This window comes from Aspergillus ibericus (assembly GCF_003184845.1).
Source record: "Aspergillus ibericus CBS 121593 unplaced genomic scaffold BO80scaffold_24, whole genome shotgun sequence".
In the NCBI taxonomy this organism is placed as follows: Eukaryota; Fungi; Ascomycota; class Eurotiomycetes; order Eurotiales; family Aspergillaceae; genus Aspergillus; species Aspergillus ibericus.
The window spans coordinates 34723-52609 of record NW_020292122.1 but is presented as its reverse complement, the minus strand read 5'-3'; the positions used below and the strand labels follow the sequence as shown (position 1 = coordinate 52609).

At 58.9% G+C, this 17887-nt stretch overlaps 9 protein-coding genes across 9 annotated transcripts; 4 read left to right on the top strand and 5 right to left on the bottom strand.

The window, feature by feature from the left end:
* Positions 1-359: 359 nt before the first annotated feature.
* BO80DRAFT_455930 (serine carboxypeptidase) lies at positions 360-2158 on the bottom strand (the record flags this gene model as incomplete). The annotated part of the gene is made up of 3 exons (XM_025722139.1): positions 360-1235; positions 1287-1831; positions 1882-2158. 3 exons carry the CDS (start codon positions 2156-2158, stop codon positions 360-362), a joined length of 1698 nt encoding a protein of 565 aa, XP_025574398.1.
* Positions 2159-2539: 381 nt separating this feature from the next.
* BO80DRAFT_435456 (GNAT family N-acetyltransferase) lies at positions 2540-3259 on the bottom strand (the record flags this gene model as incomplete). The annotated part of the gene is made up of 1 exon (XM_025720910.1): positions 2540-3259. One exon carries the CDS (start codon positions 3257-3259, stop codon positions 2540-2542), a length of 720 nt encoding a protein of 239 aa, XP_025574397.1.
* A 1986-nt stretch (positions 3260-5245) lies between these two features.
* BO80DRAFT_502722 (ferric reductase family protein) lies at positions 5246-7713 on the top strand. The gene is made up of 4 exons (XM_025724338.1): positions 5246-6078; positions 6127-6185; positions 6234-6419; positions 6473-7713. Exons 1-4 carry the CDS (start codon positions 5487-5489, stop codon positions 7445-7447), a joined length of 1812 nt encoding a protein of 603 aa, XP_025574396.1. The 5' UTR covers positions 5246-5486; the 3' UTR covers positions 7448-7713.
* A 231-nt stretch (positions 7714-7944) lies between these two features.
* BO80DRAFT_494257 (maltose permease Mal61) lies at positions 7945-9672 on the bottom strand (the record flags this gene model as incomplete). Its single annotated transcript, XM_025723862.1, has 5 exons — positions 7945-8359; positions 8413-8957; positions 9002-9073; positions 9128-9470; positions 9524-9672. 5 exons carry the CDS (start codon positions 9670-9672, stop codon positions 7945-7947), a joined length of 1524 nt encoding a protein of 507 aa, XP_025574395.1.
* A 620-nt stretch (positions 9673-10292) lies between these two features.
* BO80DRAFT_502720 (uncharacterized protein) lies at positions 10293-11198 on the bottom strand. Its single transcript, XM_025724337.1, has 2 exons — positions 10786-11198; positions 10293-10619 (listed from the first exon to the last, which is right to left on the bottom strand). Exons 1-2 carry the CDS (start codon positions 11164-11166, stop codon positions 10443-10445), a joined length of 558 nt encoding a protein of 185 aa, XP_025574394.1. The 5' UTR covers positions 11167-11198; the 3' UTR covers positions 10293-10442.
* Positions 11199-11780: 582 nt separating this feature from the next.
* BO80DRAFT_465517 (uncharacterized protein) lies at positions 11781-12332 on the top strand (the record flags this gene model as incomplete). Its single annotated transcript, XM_025722723.1, has 2 exons — positions 11781-11850; positions 11900-12332. The coding sequence occupies 2 exons, from the start codon at positions 11781-11783 to the stop codon at positions 12091-12093; spliced, it is 264 nt and encodes an 87-aa protein (XP_025574393.1). The 3' UTR covers positions 12094-12332.
* A 761-nt stretch (positions 12333-13093) lies between these two features.
* BO80DRAFT_455926 (uncharacterized protein) lies at positions 13094-15283 on the top strand (the record flags this gene model as incomplete). The annotated part of the gene is made up of 2 exons (XM_025722138.1): positions 13094-13137; positions 13309-15283. 2 exons carry the CDS (start codon positions 13094-13096, stop codon positions 15281-15283), a joined length of 2019 nt encoding a protein of 672 aa, XP_025574392.1.
* A 51-nt stretch (positions 15284-15334) lies between these two features.
* BO80DRAFT_107280 (uncharacterized protein) lies at positions 15335-15768 on the bottom strand. The gene has a single exon (XM_025713380.1). It carries the CDS (start codon positions 15611-15613, stop codon positions 15386-15388), a length of 228 nt encoding a protein of 75 aa, XP_025574391.1. The 5' UTR covers positions 15614-15768; the 3' UTR covers positions 15335-15385.
* A 656-nt stretch (positions 15769-16424) lies between these two features.
* Positions 16425-17831, top strand: BO80DRAFT_357626 (uncharacterized protein; the record flags this gene model as incomplete). The annotated part of the gene is made up of 2 exons (XM_025715848.1): positions 16425-16538; positions 16596-17831. The coding sequence occupies 2 exons, from the start codon at positions 16425-16427 to the stop codon at positions 17829-17831; spliced, it is 1350 nt and encodes a 449-aa protein (XP_025574390.1).
* Positions 17832-17887: the final 56 nt, after the last annotated feature.

The following is a 17887-nucleotide window of genomic DNA, read 5'->3' as shown; positions in this document are numbered from 1 at the left end:
TCTGCAACATGTCGCTGGCCTGGCTGTGCATTTCTTCATGTTCAGCTGGCATGCGATTCTTACCGGTTGCGAATTGGGGCATCCTTTTCCACAGCTTCCAGCACCATCATATCAATTGATGGATCCCCATGTGCTCTTCGATATGAATCCCACTTATTTAGCAATCCTGATGTACGTTTATAGTACTCCTTGGCTTTTTTCATACCCATATGGCGTGACGTTCCTGGCATAAGAAATATATTCACATGGGCTTGGAAATAATCGCATTTATCAATCTTCTGACAAACTGGCTCATGCGTATCATCATTTTCATTAACTCAGCATCTCTAGCCCATTTGCACCTACGTACTATACAGTCACTACATCTGAAACCGCAACGCCGGACCCATCCGCTTGTGTCTCTTAGTAACCGGGTTCGGCGCATTCGTCGTAGTATTATACGTTGCCAACGGATCCAACACCTCCCACTGGATCGTCCCATTCCCCTGACGGTAGGTACTCTTCAACGGCCCCACGGTCTTCAACCCCGGCGACACCGGAATCTTGCCCGTGGCCACATCCTTGCCGGTGATGACCCGCTCGAACATCTCCAGGGCCAGCAAGGGCTGATAGAACGGCACCTCGTGGCCACTCTCGTACACGCGCACAAAGGCAAAGTTCCCCGCTTGGCGCACCTGGCCGTGCGTGACCCCGTCGGAGGTGGTGATGTTGGTGTACCCCGCGGTGTGGAACTGCGAGGCGTTCACTTTGAGCGAGACGGCCTCCCCGCCCAGCCAGTTGCAGTTGTAGTCGGCGTCGCCGGCGTACATGACCACCGTGACGTTCTGCTGGAGGAGCTTGGCGACGTCGTCGGTGGTGTGCATGAGACGGCCGTCGTCGCCGGTGGAGGAGAACGCCAGCCCCACGGCGTTGTTGCTCTCCGTGTAGTTGATGTAGGCGCCGATGGCGGCCTGGACGGACGGCGTGTTCAGGTAATCGACGTAGAATTCGTAGGGGAAGGGATCGGGCGTCAGCTCGCGGAAGTCGTATTCATCCCGACCCAGGTAGTTGTCGTAGATGCTCTCCACTTCGTCGGCGCAGAAGCTGTCGGCGGTGCTGCAGACGTCGTCGATGCCGCGGGCGGCGCAGTCGTAGAGTTGGTCCAGGCAGTTGCCGGGGCCGTAGAGGTTGTTGTAGAGGAGGGAGCTGATGGATTTGTTGTAGGGGAGGTAGTCGTAGGTGTTTCCGGGGTAGACCTGAGATCCGATTAGTGGGATGGAATGGATGCATGGATGGGGGCTAGTTACGGTAAAGTTGTAGTAGGCCTGATACTGAATGATAGGATCATACCAGCCATTGCCGATCATCACGCTGCCCAGCTGGATCTTCTTGGCGCCGGGCTGGAGATGGGCGTTCTGCTCCTCGATGTACTCGTTGAAGACGGGTCCATAGTGGCCCCCGTAGCTCTCGGTGGTAAAGTGGAAGGTCTCCCGCGAGTACTGGGGAAAAGCGCCCATGAAGCCCTGCAAGGCGCGGTAGAAGTTGGGGGCGGCGTTGTCGGTCGTGTTGGCCGTCAGGCTCACGTTGGGATACGCGTACGTGCCACAGGAGAAGTCGGAGGCATAGTCGGGGCAGACGGGGGAGGGTAGGGCAATCACATTGTCCGTATCGGGATCCACATAGCCCGGCACGGGGATACTGTAGGAGAAGCCAGTCTGGACGGGCTGGTCGATGTAGAGCATATTGCTGGCATTGTTCCAGGAGTAGGGGTTGTTGTAGACGGTGCCATTGGAGTCCACACCGCAGGGGCCATGCTCTTGGAAGAGGCCAATCATGGAGGATGAGCCGGGACCTGGGATGGTCAGTTGGGGTACGGAATTTAGAAGACTAGGCATGACTTGCCTCCATTGATCCAGACGGTCAACGGGGCCTCGGTGGGTTCTTGGTTGCGAGCCTCAAAGAACCAGAAGAAGATGTGCTCATTCTCGGCGACCTCCACGTAGCCCGAGAAGCTCTTCACCCTAGGATCCGTCTCACAGATGCCAGTGGGCACCTCCTTGTAGCGCACGGGGATGTCGAGGTAGCCTTTGGTGGGAATCAGGTCCGTGGGAGGCGACACGAACTGGGCCTGGGTGGCCGGCAAGGCGCCCAGAACAGCAGCAATCCAGACCAAGCGCATGGTGACCGGATGAGCAGACAAGAAGCTGGCAGAAGCTTGGTTCTGGGGTGGCAGGCAGCGCGTCATTTATCTGATCGGCCGGCGTGGCTGGGCATGGCAGGTTATCGGCCTGCGGGGAACCCCGGGCTGTCCCCGGCCCAATCACGGCAGAATCTCTTACCGGTTATCTCGTGCTGATAATTGGATAATTCGGATTGTTCATCTCTGTTCCTCCGCCGTCGGTCCCCGACTGAGTCCCCGACTGTCAGGCCGAATCCGATCCACTGCGGCCCCCGCTTTCAGGCCGCGATTGCCCGGTCACCTGACCCGTGCCGGGAAAGTCCGATCGGGATGCATTGGATAGCTTCATCGTCAGATTTAGTGTTGATGATATTCAAATTTCTACTTTGACTGTCTGAAATCCTGCAGTTTCCTCTTCTGGCAGCCATCTGCGCCAAAATTCCCCGCCTCTAGCCATTGCTCCAACGCGTCTTTCACCCCGTCGTGCCACTCACTCTGCAGAATCGCGAACCAGCTGGTATCCCGACTCCGCCCCTTGACCACCATGTGTTGCCGGAACGTCCCCTCGAAGGTGAACCCCAGTCGGAGGGCGGCCATCCGCGAGGGCCCATTGAGCGCATCACACTTCCACTCCACGCGGCGATAATGTAGATCTTCCACGGCGTGACGGGCCAGGAGGTAGATCGCCTCGGTCGACGCGGGGGTGCGTTGCAGCGCCGGGGAAAACATGACATGGCCGATTTCCACGGCCCAATGCGCGGGGGTGATCCGCATGAGGGACAGATACCCGATGGCTTTCCCACCGGTGGGCGTGGTGGCCCGCTGGTCGATGATGGCGAAGAAGAACGGATCCGGGGATCTGGCCCGGGCGGCGATGGCTTCCTCGAAGGTGTGGCGTTGGGGGTAGGGTCCGTCAGGCATGAAATCCCACAGCCAGGTTCTGGTCGGATCATCCCCGCCGATCAGGTCGAAGAGGTCGCCCGCATGTTTCGGTTGCAGCCGCTCCAGCCGGATGTACTGTCCGGAAAGGACGGTGTCGTGCGACGGCCATTGAGCCGGAGTCAGGGAAACCAACGGTCCGCGCTCCCGGGTGACTGCCATGGCGAATGGAACTTGTAAAGATGGAATGAGCCCGACGCCGATTATAAAGGGGGACTGCTTTCCCACTCGGGTGGTGTGCACCCACAGCCTGATTGGATGGAACCTCCGATCTGCGCGCGTCGGTGAGAGACTGGATTGGCTGGTCTCCCGAGATGGATCCACTCTTGCTCTCTTGGCAGGCTGGAATAGGCAGGACCAACATGACTCAGAGCGCCATCCAGGAGGGCGGCCAGCATGAATCACGGCGTGCTACCTGGGAATCCTTGGTCATCATAGTAATCCTCTTAACTGAAGGCATTGGATTATGGTTACATGAGGCTAAAAGACATCATATACCACTGGCATGCATGTCGCGTATATATATATAGCTCTACCAAGCGTGATGCGGATCCTCGTTATCGTGACAGCATCATCTAAGAGCCAATTCGGTGGCTATTGCACGCGCTGGAATGACATGTGATCGATCATCAACTCCAGTCAATTGACCTAGATGGACTTATGCGGGGGCGGTTCGAACATAAGAGCAAAAGGAAGTGCGTTTGAGCGACTCAGCTCGGCGTGCTGGTTCCCGTCCTCTGCGTCCATGTATCAGATTCCGCCGTGGCTGTTGAGTCAACTGCACGCTGGCGGCTATTTGGGCAACCATAACGGCTAGTTCCCAGTTAAAATGCCAGATCCGGCAATCTGCAAGTGGCTATGGAGTAGCGGACTCATGGATGCCTATGGCAGAGCTATGGAGTAACGGAGTAACCCGTGTGGGGGACCGCCTGGAGCATTATTGCAACAACTGGCCAATACGGCGACCATCGCGAACCCGAGCAAACCGAGATGAGATCCCAACCAACGCAATCACGCATGGCTCCAAACACCCCCTGCAGCAGTCAGCCTGTCGTACATTCGTTTCGAATGCGATGGAATAGCCGTCTGCTCACCATCCTCACCACCCCCTGGTTCAAGCCCCTGACTCATGACACACGCAGCAGGTTACAGATCCTGACGTAACCAACGTGCATTGTGTTTCCCTTGGATCCGGGGATAAACGTGGAACCAACAAGCAGTTACCCATTTCTAAGAATAAGCCTGAAGCCTGTTGCAGCCAGTTCGGCCGATTCTCCGACGCGAGGGAATGTGTTCTCGGGGGGCCTGAGCGGTTTTTTGGGGGGGGGCAGGACCATACTTACGTGATTTTTGGTCAGTAGTTAGTTAACCCACCGGATAAACTCCTCTGCACATTGACTGGCTATATATACCTTTGATAGGCGTGGGCGAACAAGCCATTGTTTCTTCGGGGCGGCTGTCGAAGCTGCCAGGGCCAGTGGGAGAGGCCGCCTTGGCGCTCCACTGGCGGCCTCGGTGGCAGACAAGCATTCCTGGCGGTTTCAGCCGCGAATCTATCTGATTCACTTGACGCCTTGGCTGGTCCACGGACCCCGTGGTCCCAGCCGTTACTGGGGACGGGAATGGGATTTAGGAGCGAACGGGTTGGGGAATTCGGTGGTGTTGCAACTGGCAACTTGTAGCACGGTCGGGCATGGTATCCGGGTCAACAATAACGTTGTATTTAACTTTGCGCGGACTGGGATGATTTAGTGTATTGACTCGGACCCCTGTTCCTTCCAGGGGCTTATATTAGGGACGCAAGCTTGTTCCGTGCAGATGACAGGTCTCGCCGCAAGAGACTGGGAATGAGGGCTCGACGACGACCTGGTGATAGGTCCAGCCCTACCCGGGCCCCACGGCGGCCCCGTCCAATTTGTTGATGAAACCCGAGGCTGTCGACGCCGGCGCCAGGAAATGTTCTTTCCCGGCTGATTGGGTCGCTGAGGGGATCGGGGCCTGTTGATGAGATCCCTCCACCCCTTGCTGTCCAGCATCATTGGCACAAGCCCTGCTTTATCTGCCGCCAAGATGTCGTCCCCCGACCCCCCTTTCATCTCCGCCGATCCGGTTCGCCCTGGTCCGACTTATTTGACTCGGAGCGTTGCTCGCTGCCTATGCTGGCGGGCCTCCGCTCATTCTTTCTTCATTCTGCCTTCATTCAGCCCTTCTTCTTGTCTCTCGTTCCTCCATTCTATTCTTGTCCCGGCTGTGCTAGCTAGGGTCTGCTCACTTTTGCCTCCAGTGTGGCTGGTCCACCGTTGACTTCTCGTTCTTTCGTTCTACCCGCTGGAATTGTGGTGTTTACTTTCCTTTGCTCCATTTCTTCTCGCACCAGCGCGGCATCACCATGGAGTCCAATCTGTGGTATGAGATGCTCAATGACACCCTCTGTTATGCCAATCTGTGGGTATTCGCCTGCCTCATCGCCCTCGTCTTCCTCTGGCAGACCTCTTTCCGCTTTGCCGCCCACCTGCGACGCCTGACCACCTTCACGGACAAGCGCCAATCCTACCATCGCGTCCCGAACCAGCGCCTGGCATGGGTGAAGCGTCATCTCCTCTATGCGCCGCTGCTGCACAACCGACACAATCGTGAATGGCAGCTGTCGCGCGCCGTCAACATGGGCACTCTCCCTAGCCGCTTCCACACCTTACTATTGACCACCATCATCGTCATGAACGTGGTGCTGTGCACCAATACCGTGCCATATGGATCCACAGAGTCGACGGTCGCCGAGCTGATCCGGAACCGCACCGGATACATGGCCACCGTCAATCTGTTCCCGCTGTTCGTCATGGCCGGGCGCAATAACCCCCTGATTCGGCTGCTGCATGTTCCGTTCGATACCTGGAATCTGCTGCATCGATGGCTGGGCCGGATCGTGGTGCTCGAGGGCCTGGCTCATATCATTGCGTGGGGCGTGCCCAAGGTGCAAACCTGTAAGTCACGACTCAACTAGTTTTGTCTGTCTGGGCTAATAGCAGTAGATGGATGGTCAACTGCCTTGGGGACCCTGAAGAAGCCCTTTATGTTTAACGGTCTCATGGTACGTTCCACCGCCATATGACATGTTCAAACCACTAACATGTCGCAGTGCCTCGTGGCCATGGTGATCATCTTCTTACAGTCCCCGTCCCCCATCCGACACGCCTTCTACGAGACCTTTCTGCATCTCCATATTGTCTTGGCCGGCGTGGCGGTCGCCTTTCTCTGGCACCACGTCTACCGCTACTCGTGTCGCTACTATCTGTATGCCGCAGTCGCCTTCTGGGCTCTTCAGGTAGACCTTTTGCCGCTGTGCATTCGCGAAAGATGTAGGGCTGACTTCCCCAGTGGCTGGCGCGGTTCCTGATCCTCCTGTACCGCAACTACGGCTTTGGCCGGCGTACCACAGCGTATCTCGAAGCTCTGCCCGGCGATGCAGTCCGCGTCACCCTACAACTCGCGCGTCCCTGGACGTTTTCGCCGGGCCAGTACTGCTATCTCTACATTCCCAAGTTCGGGTGGATCACGTCGCATCCGTTTTCGGTTGCGTGGGGTGAAACCGGCCAGACCTTGCTGGGTTCGTACAACGAAAAGATGGCCGAGGTGGAAGCAGGCGCGGAGACGAACTCCCCCGGTCTGGGGTGCAAAGTCACCTCCATCTCCCTGCTGATCCGGCGACGGACGGGCTTCACCGATAAATTGTTTAAGGAGGCCTACGCCCATGGTCGGCTCCAGCTCCCGTTCGACCATCTGGGCCGGGGCTCAGGCAGTACCCGGCGGTCGTCGATGTCGGAATTCCCCTCGGCTGCTCTGAAAGTCAATGCCCTCGTCGAGGGCCCGTACGGCAATCTCCACACGCTGGATTCCTACGGCACGGTGCTGCTCTTCGCGGGCGGCGTCGGCATCACCCATTGTATGCCGTTCATCCGCCACCTGGTGCAGGGTCACAGCGACGGCACGGTGGCCGCCCGCCGGGTGACTCTCGTGTGGATTATTCAATCACCCGAGCATCTGGACTGGATTCGACCGTGGATGACCACGGTGCTGAGCATGGAGGGCCGCCGCGATGTCCTGCGGATTCAGCTCTTCGTGACGCGTCCGCGGAACCCTCGCGAGATCAAGAGTCCGAGCGCGACCGTCCAGATGTTCCCGGGACGGCCGGATGTGGACACGCTGATCCAGATGGAGGTGGAGCATCAGGTCGGGGCCATGGGGGTGCTGGTGTGTGGCCATGGGGGATTGAGCGATGATGTCCGGCGGGCGTGTCGCCAGCGGCAGGGGGGGAAGGAGCTGGACTATATCGAGGAGAGTTTTACCTGGTAAGCATGCCTCGGTGGATAACATGGTTTGTGCCTCCTCGTTCAATGCCCCTACGATCATGACTGGCTCAATGCACCTCCTGAGAATGTAGGCAAGCAGGGGGATGTTGTGTGGTGCTGGACCATGTAGTAGACGTCTGAATAGATTCTCGGCTGTCCTTAGCCAGCCGTCAGGGTGCTGTGTACTACTGCGTACTGCCCTTGGAGTGTAACAAGCCACAGCACCCCAAGGTTGTCTGGTCAAGATAATGCTTGGTCCATATGTAATCCAATGCTATGCAAGGTTTATCGGACAGCAATGGTCCCAGTCGCGTGTTATTTCGATGGTATACCAGAACAGCCAGCTCAGCTAGGGCACAGCCATATCACCTGCCGAGCCAGCCCCATCCTCCATGAAGCAGGCCACTCCTACCAATCCTTCAAATAACAAGTAGACACCCCCAAAATCCAAACCAGGAGGCCTCAATCCATCCAGCCAATACCCAGATAATACGGTCGACCCTACACCCCCCGCTCCTCCCCCCCCTTCGGAACATCCCTCCGCACCCCCACCTCCGTGGCACAAGTATACCCCCTAAACTTCCTCGTCGGCACCCTCGCCGCAAACATCTCATCCAACTCCTCAAACGTCCGACCCTTCGTCTCCGGCAACTCAAAAACCACAACCACGAGCATGAGGGCCCCCAACCCCGCGAAAATCCACCCAATCAAGCCCCCCAGATCCGCCTCGTCGCTGTTATACAGATACGGCATGATCACGTTCCACACTGTCGCGAATAGATTGTTGAAGGTCACTCCGAGGGCGAGTGATTTGGCCCGTAGTCGTACGGAGGAGACTTCGCCCGCGATGGCCATGGCGGGGCCCACGGCCGGGCCGTAGACCCACCAGGTGAGTTCGAGGAAGATGCCAACCACCCTATACCCAGATCAGACCATGTTCTGTATATCATAAATGGGGGGAGAACTGACCACAACGCCGGGGGCCACCCCGGAAAACACCCCGCCACGCCCATCACCGTATACAGCACCGTGGACAATCCCAACCCAAACATCACCAACGACCGCCGCCCACACACCGTCATCGCATACGCGGTGATCAGGGCGCTGGCAATCCCAAACGCGATGCCAATCTCCGTCATCATCCCCGTTCGGGACGACGACATGCCGGCCTGTAAGAGGAAGTACGGCGCGTTGGCGATGAAACTCGACCCGATGACTTGGGCCATCGCGTTGCAGTACAGGATGATCCGCGTGCGGCGCCAGTCGACGCCCCGGAAACATTCCCGGAAACTGGTGCCGCGGGCTTGGGCGCGGCGGCGGCGTTCTTCTTCGTGCGTCCGGATGATGGCGTTGAGGAGCGTGGGGGTTTGGTTGGGGGTGTGGCCCAGGCGGGTGAGCATGTGGCGGGCGTGGTCGTGGCGGTCTTTCATCACGAGGTAGTAGGGGGATTCGGGGACGAGGGGGAGAAGAAGAAGGATAATCCCGGGCCAGACCCAGCCCGAGGCGAAGAGGACCTGTGATGCTTAGAGGAGTGCGTGGTGGAGGATGAGGGAGGTACCTTGTAGGAAGAATCACTCGACATGGACATGCGAGGCAGGGCCACGGAGGCGGCAATCAGACAGCCGAGGTTCTAGGAAGTCATGGTTAGGGTTTCCCTTGGCTAGTCAACGATGTCGGGCCGTACGAAGAAAAAAGTACTCCCCGAGAGGGCGATGCCGCGGATTTGCAGGGGCGCAACTTCCGAGACATAGGTCGGCCCCGCTGTCGAGATCAGCCCCATCGCGAACCCATTGACGATCTTGCCCGCCAGGAATTCCCCCGGCGTGGATGCCGTGAAGACAATGGCGATGCCGGCGGCCGACAGACACGCGGCCCCCAGGAAGGCGGACCGACGGCCACAGCGATCTTGGATGGGTCCGGCAGCGGTGGCTCCGAGCATCGAGGCGATTTGGGAGATGGCATTCCACAGCGACTGCCAGTATGCGGGGATCACATAGGCCCCGTCGACGAGGCTGCCGAATGTCTCGCTGGATGGATGGTTAGACGTCGACAGCACGCGGATTCGATCCCCCACACTCACAGGAAGGCAGTCATGGACAGGGACAGAGACAGGATCAGGCTGTCAAAGCCGTACATCAAGGCGCCGATGTTGGCATAGAGGCAGAGGAGGACAATCCGGGGGTGGTCGCGCAGTTCGAGCCAGGTGGAGCGGCCATCCTTGCCTTCCATACTATCGGCTCTTGGGTTCTGTTCAGCCATTCCGATGGTTGTCTCGGTTCCTTATCGGTGACTACGTTACACCTCGAATGGTAGGATTACTGAACTATATAGAGGACCCTGATATACCCGACACGCAGTAGAAACTGCCAGAGGCGCTGCTTCACCCGACAACGTAGCCAGCTTAGGAGTATCTCGTTACTGATCGCTATCCATTGAGGACGACATCAACAGCGTTCGTGATAGTTTCGTTTCATTCGAAGTTTGATTCTTATTCCTCCGATTCTGAATGGATGGCTAAATGTCTTCCTATGACTATTAATATCATGTTGAAGTCCAACCGCGTCGAATATGTGACAAGGTATTGGATGGTGGTAGCTGTCGGAAGTCTGCACTGATGCACCGCGTCTTTGTTGTCCTGATCACACCGACAAGTGACACGGCCCGGCTGCAGGTATGAGTGCCCACGCGCACATCAGGCGTTGACCGCTGCATCCCGGGGCATGCAGGGTGGCCGATCGGCGGGGAGGCCCACAACCTAGGGAGCTGGGTTAAATGGGCGACACGGTTGCGATCGTCGAGCATTCTTCGATGTCGGATGATGCTGTCCGTGGTAGACCATTCCCAGATGGCTGATTGATTGACAAAAACAGCAGATGGTTGGTCATCGTGACGGTTCCGAACCATCAGGACTGCAGTTTGTTCAACTGGGACCCGACAGAAACCTGGGCCACCATGAGACTGCCATGATGGCTGGCATGGAACCTCCGGAGAGTTTTGCGTCATGGGCCAGCTGGTAGGTGAACTGCAGCGGCGGTTGCAGCTGGCGCGGAATCAGTCTCCGCGTAGGGCAGAGTTGTTGGTCTGCAGATTTGAGCGTGCCAGAACGGATGTCTCAGATCGGCTTCAACCTCCGGGATGGATACCAGCTTGGTTGCAGCCTCAGGGTGAGCATATCCCTAGCAAGAGTATGCGATTTGGAGTCAAAGGGGTCAAGGCAGTGGTTTTGCTGGATGGTAGAGAAAGGGTGAATGCCCCATTACCCGACCGATTCCATCTGGCCCTGGGCATTGAATACAGCATCGAGTAAAACCGCTGGAGTGCTTCTGGTAGCCTGTGGCATACAGAACGGCAATCGTCGCCTTTGCCCGTTTCACTCCAGTAGACCCTGATAAGCTCCGGCAGGAGCATGTCCACGCCGTGCAGGACGAGCTGGTCCTGGATCGGAGGCCTCCAGCGATCGGCAGTGACAGACCCGATGGCCTGGACGATACATCGAATAGGTCTGCCCTTTCTGGCCAAGCGGAATGCTGTCCCGGATGATGTCCATCCTGTCTGCGGGATGAAGTGGTCGGACTGTGATTCCACGCACCTCCACGTCGGATGGTTGATGGCCAGGTCTGGATGAGGGTGGAAAGCATAATGCAGCGACATGCTCAGGAGGGACAGAACTCTGGCAGTGAGCACATTGTCGCCGTGGGTCAGGGACCATCGGATTGCCACCATCTCGTCGTCTCACTTCCCCTTGGCAATGGACGGGAACTGGCCCAGTGCGATGGAATGACTTTGCTGGAATCCTGCACAAGGAGGAATCAGCCGGGCGGTTCTCCTCGAGGGAGCAGGGTAATGCACAACCCACCGGGAGGGATGAAACTGAAGCTCGTCGAGGGATCGAATCGACTGGGTTGGGGTTCATGACGTCACCTGATCCGGGATGCCCTCATCTGGAACAGAAGGAAAGAAGACATTCATTGTGATATCTTCCTTGCCAAAAGAGACAAAGGAAGAAACAGCAGCAACTCGAAACAAATCCAAGCATCCAGCTGATTATTGTGATACCCAGTGAGTGGCTTGACTCTGCCCTGGCGTCGCTTGTCTCCCTCATATGCTGACTGGTCTGGAGTTCATCAACATCGGGATCCTTCCATGGAACCCCCAGCCGGATCCATGACGGGGAATGGAATCATCCCAGCCGTCTCGCCACCCCCGCGGTCGCCTGACGGGATGTCGCCCCCGGCTTGACCTTCTTAATGGCCTGGGGCCCCCTGCTCTACCCACCGACCTAGTGACTTCACTCCATTGCATCCCGACTTCAAGTCTACTCTACTCTGTATATCACCATGTATCAAATGCTTCTGGGCCGCTCCAGACCAGCCCTTGGCAACGTCGGCCAACGGCTGCAGTCGGCGGGTACGCTTCCCTGCTCTGTCTGTCCGAACCCTCCACGCTGAATCCTCAGATTCCTCGCAACGGCGCCGCTATATTGCCCGGTCGGATACCTACCGCAAGGACAGTTCCGAGCCGGGCCACATCCCCCTCAGTTCCCTCCGCGTGCAGGGCGCCGCCTGGGGCGTGGCGGGCGCCGGCATGTTCGCGACCCTGCATGGGGTCTATATGATGCTCCGCTCCTTCCGCCAGATTCGATACCTCTAGCCGGTGGCTGGGGGGTGAGGAATATGGCTCTGTGTACATCATTCCGCTAGCGTCATTCAAAAATTGACTTCATTTGCATGCTAAGACATGGCAGCTGGGTTGGAAGCAGCCTGTTAGGCGGTGTTCAACGGGCATAGCTGGCCCGATATTGGATGACGGTCACTACAACCAGGCTGGGTGGGCTGTGGGAATGAAATCTCTCTCACGGTGATGTGTGCCGTAGGGATAGACACCATGCGAAGGGATGCTGGTATCAGTATGGCATGGCTATCCGTGACCATAGCCTGCAATGAGGAGTTCCATTGAAAAAGGCATCATACCATTCGGAGTTGATTCCTCCGTAGTCGGTGGTTGCAACGCTGGATATGACAACTGGGAGGAGTCAATAGCCCGCTCCGCATCCCCCAGCTGGCTGTTCAGCGCCAGTAAGCGAGGACTAGACCCGGGCATATCACTTGGCGAGGCCCTGGTCCGGGTGGCGAGGGGCACGATACCCCCTGTAAAATCAATCCCAGGTAGACAGCATATCCCACCATAATACCCCGGCCAGCAGTCTCTACGACTGAATGGTCCTTCTGGCCGCCGCAGATCCCCCACTCCCGGTCTATCCAATAACGTTGACGAGTGTCCCCATCCCGGGCCATCTTGCATCGGATGGCATCTGGCGGTGTACATACTGGGCGCGGCCGTCTGGATCTGATGGCGTATGCGCGAGTAATGTGTCGGGGGGAACTCTCCGAGATGACCGGCCACGAGGCTCCTGGTTGGATCGTGCCAGACGAGATTGATGAGATGGAGATCTGCGGGGAGAATGGGTGGCCACCGGGTCCAGAACGAGGGCGGCAGTGCCGTACCTGGGGGAGGGGCGCGGTGTCGGTAAGACCGATAGACAGTAGCCACTAGGGGACAATGGAGCAGTAGAGAAGCGAAGGTTCCAAGGCACGGAGGCAGGCTAGAAGACAAGAAGAAGAAGGAGAATAGGGCTCGGCGTCGTGACGTCATGGATGATGGCACAATCGAGGGCCAAAAAGCCACCGAACCACCGTTCCTCTGGCGTCATCCGGTTGCATTTTGCGCCTCGAAGGTCATTGGCAGCTTTTGCCGCTGCTGCCACTCTTTAGCAGACAAAACCTTCACTGCTCCCTCCCATCCTCCCCGACCCCGGCCACGGAACGACACCATGCAGATTCCTGTCAGGCCGAATGGCTTCACCAGCCACCCCACGGTGTCCGCCCAGCAGCTGGCGGATATGATGCCCACTGGATTGGCGGTGCTGAACCACCGGGACCAGACGGTGTTTGTGAACAAGCGGTTCCTGGAATTGACCACCTGCCCGGCCGAAGAGGCGTTCGAGGGCTGGCGCCAGACCATTCACCGCGAGGACGTAGAGCGCGTCACGACCGCCTATCGCAAGGCCTCCTGCACCCAGCAGCCCTTGCGCATTGAATACCGCACCCGGCTGCAGCCGTGTCTGTGGCGCGTGTGTCTGTTGACGCCCGTCGAGGATGAGGACGATCGCCGGCGGTTCGGACTGAGCCCCGATGGCGGCTTCATCTGCACCATCACCGATATCACGCCGGAAAAGACGGCCGAGTTAACCCAGCGACGCATCGCCCACGAGGCCGAGGACCGCAAACAACAGCAGGAGCGCTTCATCGACATGATCAGCCACGAAGTCCGCAACCCGCTGTCCGCCATCCTCCACTGCACCGAGGATATCCTCGAGGCCGTCCATCAGCCGGACCGGTGGGCGGCCATGCGGGCGCAGATCGCCGAGGCGGCCGACACGATCAGTCTCTGCGTGGCGCATCAGAAGAAGATCATCGACGACGTGCTGACCTACTCCAAGCTGGACGCGTCGATGCTGACCCTGTCCCCGCGCCGCGTCCAGCCGCAGAAGAATGTGGCCACCGCGCTGGCCATGTTTCGCCCGGAGCTGCGCAAGCATGCCATCGAATTCCAATACCAGCTCGACGAGTCCTACACCGATTGTGGCATCGATTGGGTCATGGCGGATATGGACCGCATGAGCCAGGTTCTCATCAACCTACTTTCCAATGCCATCAAGTTCACAGCCCGCGCTGGCGACCACAAACACATCCGCGTCTCCATCGGGGCTGCCACCCAACGCCCGCCCTCGTATCCCCCCAACGTCGTCTTCTTTGACTCGGGCCCCCAGGCCTTGAACCTGGATGCCACCGCGCAACCGGAGTGGGGCGACGGCCCGGTCGCGTACCTGATGGTGGCCGTCAGGGACACAGGCATTGGCATCAGCGATGAGGCCCAGAAGCGGCTATTTGAGCGGTTCAACCAGGCCACGCCGCGCACCCAGTCAATCTACGGGGGCTCCGGGCTGGGGCTGAATGTGAGCCGGCGGCTGTGCCATCTGCACGGGGGCGAGATCGGGGTCAGCTCCCGCGAAGGCGAGGGCAGTACCTTTGGCTTCTTCTTCACCGTCCGTCGCAGTCCGCCGGGCCAGGTCGAGGATGCCGCCAAGATCAACGGGACCACCGAGATTGACCGCCTCTGTAGCCAGATTCAAGCCATGGGCAACGAGATGAGCGGCGTGGCCGCGCGCAACCCCCGGCCCCGGATCCCCTTGACGCCCCCGGTCACGCACGTCGAAGAGATCTCGCCGCATGCCGACAGGGACGAGCGCATGCACCACACGGCCAAGCTCGCGGCCGAGGTGTCATCGCCCGAGCTGGCCAATCCCGAGGATCAACCCCGATCGGTGGACCATCCGGCATACACACCAGGGCGGCCGGGCGAGAAGGACGCGACCCGGGAGGCCACCCCCCCGCCCGCCGGCCAACAACGCATCCTCTTGGTCGAAGACAACGTTATCAACCAGCGGATCCTCTCCCGGAAGCTACAATCGTCCGGCTTTCATGTGTGGGAGGCCGAGAATGGCCAGGAGGCGGTGGAGGCCGCCCGGAACGAGACCTTTCACTGTATCCTGATGGACCAAGTCATGCCGGTGATGGATGGCACCACGGCGACGCGGGCCATTCGCGCCTTGGATTCCCCGATGGCGCAGGTCCCGATTCTCGGCGTGACGGCCAATGTCCGGGCGGCCCAAAAGGACGAGATGCTGGCGGCGGGGATGAATGATATCATCTATAAACCCTACAAGATGCAGGATTTGGTGGACCGAATCAAGCAGCTGGCGGAGATTGGGGAGGAATAGCCCATCGACACTCCTGGTGGTTGCGCGGACGTGATTTTTTATGGAAGCGATCCATGCTGCGATGCCAGATGTGATCCTGGTTGGACGCTGGATCTAGCTTGCTCATGACTGCAGATGCTCGGGAATGTTCCGACTTGCATAAATCCGCTCGTCACTCAATGCGGCGGCATAATCGAGCACCAACCGCACAGATGAACGGGACAGCATAGCCGGGGGCACCAGGGGGACATGGACGCATCCACGCCCTGATTCCCAGGCCCACCAATGGCCATTCGACCTGGGACACCAGAGAGCACAACCCATCACGATCACCATACGGGACCTATCCATCTTACTGGTGTCATGATCGACCGTGTTTTCAGATGATCGGCCGCATTATCGACGCCCTAAGCTACCGATCACCGGGCTCGGCATCGTCGGCCCCGAGGATGATCCTGAGCCGCCATCCGGGTCCTGGGTTCTTGTTGCCATGATCCGCATCGGTTTCCCATATACCCAGTTCCTGGGGCCGATTGCGGGGCTCTTCTGTGCCAAACCGGCCTTGAACTGCGGAGTTGGTGTATGGGAATAGCGTCACCCGCGGTGCCCATCCGAGATTTACTCCGGACTCCGGCAGGATCGGCGCCCCACGCCCAAGATTCAGTCGAGCGCGGCGGGCGCGGGCCCTTTCACTAGTGTGCCGAGGATCGATGCACGAAGAGTGCCTCGCACTCGTATGAGTTTAGGCATACCCGAGTCCAGAGTCATGGCAGCGCAAGAGGTTTTGTCGATTGATCCGGAATGGTGACATTGGAAACATAGCCAAGTCTCGTCCATGAGCGGCCTGTAGCCTGTCCCGGTGTCACAAACACACCACCATGAAAGAGTGCTGGGGCACACAGGCCGGCTCCATCGACACGGAATTGGGCCGGATAGCTTCGGGATCGACACGCAGCAGCGCCACCCAGCCGGCCACCCCCTGCTGCTCCAAGGCCGGCCTGGCTAGGCCGTCATACAAAATTCCCCGCGACACCCCGCCGGCGACATCGTGGCAATACCACGGCCGATTGCCAGCGCAGCACGACGACTAGGGCAGCATTCTCGCGACATGATGGAAACCCAGTACCGCTGCCAAGCGGTCCACCCCTTCACCTGTCGGGCCATGGTCTTCACGGGACTCATCATCGATGCGCGCCTCGATGTAAACATCTTGAGGCGGACAACAGCAGAGCTGGTCAAGGCGTGGCCCGTGCTGGGTGGGAAGCTATACCGGAAGGTCAGTCATGGACGCCCGCAAACACATAACTAGAGCTATGGGATTAACGGGCGGTAGGATCGACCCTGGGCATTGTCCACGGGCTCCATCGTCGATTTCGAGAGTCGAGAGGGCCATCAAGACCTGGCCTACTGGACCCAACGAGGGATCCCACCGAGCGCACCCCGACCGACCATCATGGATAAACTCAGCCCGCAGGAACTGGACGACACTTTCATGTTCAACGTGCCTGCGAAGACCACGAATGTCTTCCTCGTCCGGGCGACGATGCTCCGCGATGCGACCATGCTTTGCTTCGGCCTGAGCCATCACCTGGCCGACGGCACGGCCTCGTACGACGTGATCCGGGCCTACTGTGATCTGCTGGCCGGTCGTCCGATTGCGGCCCTGTTGCTGCCCCCCGACTCCCAAGGGAAGAGACTATCGGATCGGGTGACGCCCGCCAAAACATCCGACCCATCCGTGCGTCGCATTGGCTACGCCGAGCATCTGGCCAACTTCACGATCGGGCTCTGGCCCGTCCTGCTGCTCCTGGTCAGCGTGGCGTGGAATCTGCTGCTGCGACGCCTGGGTCTGCAGGAGGATCTCGAGGAACGATATGTGTACCTGCCAGCGGAGTGGGTGGGTGCGGTGCGCAAACGAGCGTTGGAGACGCTGTCGATGTTGCCGGCCGATCCGCAGCCTCGATGGGACTCCCAGCCGACCAAGAACAACATCATCAACGCCTGGTTCCTGAAAACGATCTACAGCACCGTCGCACGGAGCAATGCGCCGGTGGACTTCTATGGCCCGCTCAGCTATCGGCCGGTGGTGGCGCCGCCGCCGCCGGGCCACTACTGGATTCACAACAGCATCGGGCTGTTGCGCGAGAAGCTGACGGTGGCCCAGATCCAGCAGGAGTCGGTCGCTACGCTGGCGGGCCGGCTGCGGCTGGCCACATTGCGATACACCACGCCGTCCTCGATTCAGGCGTATCTCCGGGTGTGCGAAGACCATGCGGGCCGACGCGTGCTGCCCAACATCCAGGGGCGGGGGACCACGCCGATGGTGATGGTGACGCCGTGGACCGGGTTTGATTTCTCCGCCTTGGACTTTTCCGCTGCCTCCAGTGCACCCAGTCGACCGGCCCAGGTGGTCTTTGTCAATGCGCTGGTGCGGGAGATGCGCGAGGGGGTGTGGCCCTCGGCCTTTACCCTGAAGAGCGTGCAGGGCGGGGGGTACTGGCTGCGGGGGTGGAACACGCCGTCGGGGTGGCGGAACCTGGACCGCTTGGGGGATATCGATGTTCTCTAGGTGTTTCTTAACTGTAAATGAATGTATCTGGGGTTCAGGTTGGATGATGGGACCAT

Bases quoted from the DNA above. Each gene is read 5' to 3' on its own strand.
- BO80DRAFT_502722 (XM_025724338.1), top strand. From the start codon at position 5,487: ATGGAGTCCAATCTGTGGTATGAGATGCTCAATGACACCCTCTGTTAT. The intron at 6,079-6,126 runs GTAAGTCACGAC...TAATAGCAGTAG, and splicing joins CGTGCCCAAGGTGCAAACCT to ATGGATGGTCAACTGCCTTG. The intron at 6,186-6,233 runs GTACGTTCCACC...AACATGTCGCAG, and splicing joins TTATGTTTAACGGTCTCATG to TGCCTCGTGGCCATGGTGAT.
- BO80DRAFT_502720 (XM_025724337.1), bottom strand. From the start codon at position 11,166: ATGGTGGCAATCCGATGGTCCCTGACCCACGGCGACAATGTGCTCACT. The intron at 10,620-10,785 runs GTATGCCACAGG...TACTCTTGCTAG, and splicing joins AAGGCGACGATTGCCGTTCT to GGATATGCTCACCCTGAGGC.
- BO80DRAFT_107280 (XM_025713380.1), bottom strand. From the start codon at position 15,613: ATGGATAGGTCCCGTATGGTGATCGTGATGGGTTGTGCTCTCTGGTGT.